This window comes from Carex rostrata, chromosome 5 (genome assembly GCF_964058835.1).
Source record: "Carex rostrata chromosome 5, lpCarRost1.2, whole genome shotgun sequence".
NCBI classification, from domain to species: domain Eukaryota; kingdom Viridiplantae; phylum Streptophyta; class Magnoliopsida; order Poales; family Cyperaceae; genus Carex; species Carex rostrata.
Window position 1 is genome coordinate 1534597 of NC_135922.1, and position 6000 is coordinate 1540596.

General features: G+C 33.3%; 1 protein-coding gene across 1 annotated transcript; it reads left to right on the forward strand.

Moving 5' to 3' along the window:
- Nucleotides 1-1573: 1573 nt before the first annotated feature.
- On the forward strand, nt 1574-5730 carry LOC144554457 (protein ACCELERATED CELL DEATH 6-like). Its single transcript, XM_078302775.1, has 3 exons — nt 1574-2066; nt 3490-4061; nt 4945-5730. The coding sequence occupies exons 1-3, from the start codon at nt 1574-1576 to the stop codon at nt 5728-5730; spliced, it is 1851 nt and encodes a 616-aa protein (XP_078158901.1).
- The last annotated feature ends 270 nt before the right edge of the window (nt 5731-6000 follow it).

A 6000-nucleotide genomic window follows, 5' to 3' on the forward strand; every position in this document is an offset into this window, starting at 1 on the left:
TCTAATATTATATTATATTTATTTAATACTATTATAATATTTTATTTGTTACTAATTTAATATTTCACTAAATCTAATTGATAGGAATGAAAAAAGATGTACAAACCCAAGGTTAGCTCTATTATATTTAATTTAACATTTTATTTAATATTAATCTTTTGATATTATACTTATTTATTACTAATCTAATATCTAGATGAATATTATATTACTTGTAATATTTAAACAAATATTTTATTTAATACCAACTTCATATTAAACTATATTTATTTAATACTAATCCAGTATTTCATTTATTACTAAATTAATGTTTAAACTAACTATAATTGATAGGAATGAAATTGATGTACAAACTCAAGATAAGCTCTATTCTAATTTGTGTTTGGATCACTACATTTTGGGTGCGTTTGGATGAAGGAAGAATAGCACTATTCCAAGAATAACACTATTCTTTTGAGCTATTTGATGTTTGGATGGAGCAAGAATAGCACTAACTCACTATTCTTTGTTTGTCTTATATGGATAGCTCACTATTTTACTAACCCAATCAAAAGTTGAGTTAGCTACTATCCTCAAACTTGAAATTAGCTCTACTCTTGCCCAACCCAATGCACCCTTAGAGAAATCTCACTTGAAATCTCACTCAACCAAAGCTCTGATACCACTTATGTTGGCCATACAAGGCCTATGTTTTTTTGTTTTATATTTTATATTTAGTGGAACAGAGAAAGAAGAAGGAGAAGAAGAAGAAGCGTAACATACATTATCATACTTCATGGTGCTTCAGATATCCTAGAACATAAATGTCGTTTAGCACACAAATATTAACTGCAAGAATTGCACATCCCAACATGACTCTAAAAAATTCTAAACATGCATTGAATCTATCTAGAAAATCTCAACTGAATTTACCATCAACGTTTGACTAATTGATCAAAGAAAAAAAAATTAATTTCAACATAGAAAAACTGAAATATTAATTTTAACAAGAACACTAATAATCTTGTGGACTAACATAGGGATTAATTGATGATAATGTTTTACGGATCATAAATGTGATATATATACCAAGATGAATGTACATGAATACATGTTGGTGAACATAATCTTGAACAGACCCGCAGAGTGACACTTTCATTGATTTCATGCAATAGCTATATTTCATCATTTTGATCTGAGATCGATCATCTTGATTTCCTACGTGAGGAATATACGTTTTGATGCTTCATTTGAACCTAATGGTTTGGCTGTAGTGATCGACCCCTATATATAATTGATATGTTATTTAGCCAGTATATCAAATAAAAAGAATTAATCCGACTGACCTGGAAGTTAATTACACCCTATTTTGACCTTTATATTTAGCTTTTTTACCAAAGTATAAACTCAATTGATCTAAAGAGTAAATCCAACATATCTAACTACTTACGGCTTACCTGTCCGACTCGGTCCCAATTTGATTGACCTATTAATTCGAAGTCATAAGACATGACCTATATGGCACGAAATTAGAAAACTAATCTGTGTTTGCTCATGCCGGCCAAAATCACAATTGAAACTTCCTTTTACAGGTATGGGGAACACCATTCTTCACATACTGATCTCTGACAATAGAACCAATCTAGTGCCTGAAATCTTAATGAAAGATATATCATTGCTGAAGGCACTCAATGCAAGAAATGAGACACCCTTCCACCATGCTGCAAGATCTGCATGTGATTTCTCCATTATTGGTATTATGGTCACGCATGCCAAGTCGATATTTGGTGAGGCTGGGATGAAAGAGATTCTTAGACAAAAGAACTGCCTCGGGGAAACAGCTTTACACGAAGCTGCCAGACAAGGCCATGAAAGTTTTGTTCGTGTTCTGATGAATGCAGACTGGGAGTTGGCGGGCCTGGTCAATGATGATTTTGCATCTCCCTTGTACCTGGCTACAGCAATGGGATCGCTCTGTAAGGTACAAACAATGATGCAAAAATTGTCTCGTCGTGAAATTACACGAGAGTTTTACTTGGGGCCGAAAAAACAGACAGCTTTGCATGCTGCAGTGCTCAAAGACTCAGGTATATAACAATATCGATTGATATTATTTTGTTCAACTTGCGACAGAAGTCCATGCTAAGGTTGTTCAGATGGTCCTGTTTCTTTAATTTCACCAATGAATATTATTTTGGTTAAAGCAGTTCGGTTGTCTTGCTCAATTTGTTTAGTATGTAGGATTTTGATAGTTGGATACCAAATTAAAAAGAAGAAATTAAGAAAACCAAATATATAAGTTAAGAGAAGGGTTCAAATGCCTCCACCATGCCTCCATTTTTAAAAACTTTAATAATTTAAAATTTAAACTTAAAAGTCGAAATAAAACCGTTGAATATGATCTACGTCATTTTATCTATGCATTTATTTTAGTTGTCATCAAGAGCTTGTAAAAAAACGTGCTAATGTGGATAATTTCTAGATGTTGATTTTTTAATTTACTGATTCACATAAAAACAAAATTGAAATGTGATAATTTTTTATGAGCACATAGAGAAAATAACATAGATCACATATAATAGTTTTATTTTGACTTTTAAGTTTTAAATTTTGAGTTATTAAAGTTCTAAAAAATGGAGGCTTTTGAACCCTCCTCACAAGTTAATATTGTAATATTACACATATTATACATAATTAGATACTTAATAATTTTTGAGTAAAAGTTGGAGGTTAAGGCACCTAACTATTTAATATATAGAAGGAATTTTCTTATCTGGGTTTTGAACGTGCAACCTCTCATATGGAGGACATTCCCTTTGCCACCATACCAAGGGCTGGTTTTCAATTAGCTACCTAATATTCATATTAACAGTTATAAATTTATTTTTCATAATAATTAGTGTAATCTAATTAAACTTCAGTTTTGGTTCAATTTTTTTTTTTTTTAGTCAGGTTTTGGTTCAATTTCTAATTCAGTTGATTGGTTTATTTAGTCAACCAATTTATATTTTTGTCAATGGAAAATAATTTGGTTGAATTATTTTTATTCAGTTTGCATCAAATTAATCCATCAGAAAAAGACCCCTAAATAGCCTTTGCTATCTAATCGTCTTTGTACGTACTCTGGTGGTCCTGCACAAGGGAACACCCACTAGTCGAAAATATGGAATCAATTAGATTTTATATATAACTGAAATTATTGGAATACAACCGATCCTGATGAAGATGATACTGATACTACACTAATCTGGATCGGTTAAATAACTGAAGTCTCACTTTGTAATCACCATATCCCCTATAAGATTAACTAATTATCTACTGTAAACAGATGCTTTCAAATAAATGTAGCACATTCGCATATATTATGCAAAAATTGTTTGGTGACTAGTTTCAAAAGTAGATGCAAAATCCATTATGTCAGCTGTTTCTCATTTCAGTAAGGAATTATTGCTTACTAAAACTGAACTAGGCTTGCCTAATAATTGAACTTCTGTGCTATCTTACTGACAGAACTCACCAAAGAACTACTAAAATTGAATTCGGGACAACTTGGTAAGGAAGCAGATGAAACAGGAAGAACTCCTCTCCACTTCATAGCATCAACTGGAAACCATACCATGGCCAAACTCCTATTGGATAAAGATCCATCATTAGCATATATCCAAGATTCAGAAGGATCATTTCCTGTGCATACTGCAGCACGAATGGGCCATGTCAAAATTATGGTCCTTCTCTCACAAGTGTGCCTTGATTCAGGTGACCTACTAGATGGTAATGGAAGAAACTTCCTGCACATTGCCATAGAAGCGAACGAGTCAGATGTTATCTTAAAGTGGCTAGAAGATTCAAAAAACAATCTCCCTATCTCCCATTGGAACAAAATTTTCACTAGAATGTTAAACACTATGGATAACAAAGGAAACACACCATTACATCTTGCGGCAAAACATGGAAGATTTCTTATGCTTTCTCGTTTAAATAGAAATGCATCGCAATTGAAACGGACTTTACAAAACAAGGAAGGTCTAACAGCATTAGACATTTCAATGATTCAACTAAGGAAATCTGCAGGGAAATCTAAGGTTAAGCTGCTTACTATTTCTTATCATCCTTGAATTAATTCCATTCTCTTATTATTATTTTTTAAATAATACTAAGCTACGTACGTACAGTAGGACTTGATTAATTGTGTCAACGCAAGATTTGATAAATTTGATGTCTTCAGTACTTCTCTGCACCTTTTCCAAAGCATGTTGGTTATTTATATATATGATGATGCATGTGCTTATGCACGGAAGTGTGTGCCAAACCATCCACCTTATAGCCATGACATACTTAACTGTTGCATGCATGCATACGTGCATGAAAGAGAGAACCAGTGAGAGATCAGAAACAAATAAAAAAGAAATAGGAAAACTTTATTAGAAAATGAATGCTAGTTGTTGATGATAGTTGCTCGAAAAATCAAATTAATGACCTGTCTAATTCTGTCTTTGAAATAAAAGAAAGAAAAGAAAGAAAAGGCACAAAATATACGAGTAAAACTAATATACACTTAAGTGTACCGTACACTTAACCCTAGGACCGTCAGATTTCTTTAAAAGTCGTGTAGATTCTTTAAAAGTCATGGCAGCACGAATCTCAAAGCTAATCGTACGGTCCTAGGGTTAAGTGTACGGTTCACTTGGTATACTTAAGTGTATATTATGTTTACTCCAAAATATACATGTGCATTTGCAATATATATTTTATTTTTTGCTTTCACAAAAAAAAGAAAAAGGACGCAGCCTTCCATCACTGCCAATGGGCATCACTGTCCTTCTAAATGAAGTGGTCTCTTGTAGGGCTTAACTATAAATATATATCTTAAACATATAATTGTGTTATTTTTTATTTTATTTTGAACTTCCAACTTATAATATTCCTTTTCCTTTTCTAAGAAGATACTTTTTTGGTGCATCGCAGAGCAGAGATATTTTTGAGGAATTTTACAATCAGAAAAGAGATGGATTGACTACAGGTTGGTTTCAGTACTACACTGAAGACAAAATGTCAAAATCGGAGAGTATTGGCATTATGGAACTAGCAAAGAAGATAATAAAAGGCACCATTCAGGACCCTATTTGGACAATGGACACAACAGGTGCTAAAAAGAGCTCAGACAGTGTGATAGCCAAAGCCCAATTAGTGGGCCTGGGCTCTGTACTTATTACAACAGTATCCTTTGCTGCAGCTTTTACTCTTCCAGGAGGTACAAATGGAAATACTGGCACACCAATTCTAGAAAGGAAATATCCTTTGAAGGCATTTGCCTTAGCAAACTACTCTGCATTTTTCCTGTCCTTTTTGTCTACTATGCTGCTTATATACAGTTCGAGTTATGAAAATTCTGATAGGATGGAAATTCACGTTGCTACGTCCTTGAGTTTATTTTCTATTGCTGCAAAATGTATGGTCCTGGCGCTGACATTTGGTCTGGATGTGGTGCTAGCGCCTGTTAGCAATACTACTGCGACAGTGGTTAAGTTGCTTTCTTCTTTTTTGTTACTAATCGAAAATCCAAATGGTATCTGGCGATATTATAGGATGTACAACTTCAGAATGGTTCTACTGAAGCACATTCCAGATGGAGCTAGTCGTGTAAAGTCCAAGTTCTTTGGAATAAACAAAGAAATGCTCTACATCCTCTATCGAATGTATGCGCCCACTTTAGTCCCGTTATTATTGATATTAGTGATTGCAATATTTTAGAGTTTAGATCATTGAACTGTTTAAAATTACGAGGACTCGGTTTGTGCTGAATTATTGAGAGAATCCTGTAAAGCACTGAAGAAGTTCTTATGCTGCATCATTAATTTAAGTTTCACTTGGCTTTTTGTTATTTTACACGAATATTATTTGTTTTCATATATGAGTAAAGCTAGCGTGTGACATGCTCATCAAGAAAGTTTGATGAGCATAACTCCAAAAGTATATCGGATCGACGTCAAATGTCAAATCCAAACCGTTGAAATCCATGTA

What these genes read in the sequence shown, in the direction of transcription:
- LOC144554457 (XM_078302775.1), top strand. Translation starts at nt 1,574, where the DNA reads ATGGGGAACACCATTCTTCACATACTGATCTCTGACAATAGAACCAAT. An exon ending in TGCAGTGCTCAAAGACTCAG is followed by an intron (nt 2,067 to 3,489) that starts GTATATAACAAT and finishes TCTTACTGACAG; the next exon opens with AACTCACCAAAGAACTACTA. An exon ending in AATCTGCAGGGAAATCTAAG is followed by an intron (nt 4,062 to 4,944) that starts GTTAAGCTGCTT and finishes GGTGCATCGCAG; the next exon opens with AGCAGAGATATTTTTGAGGA.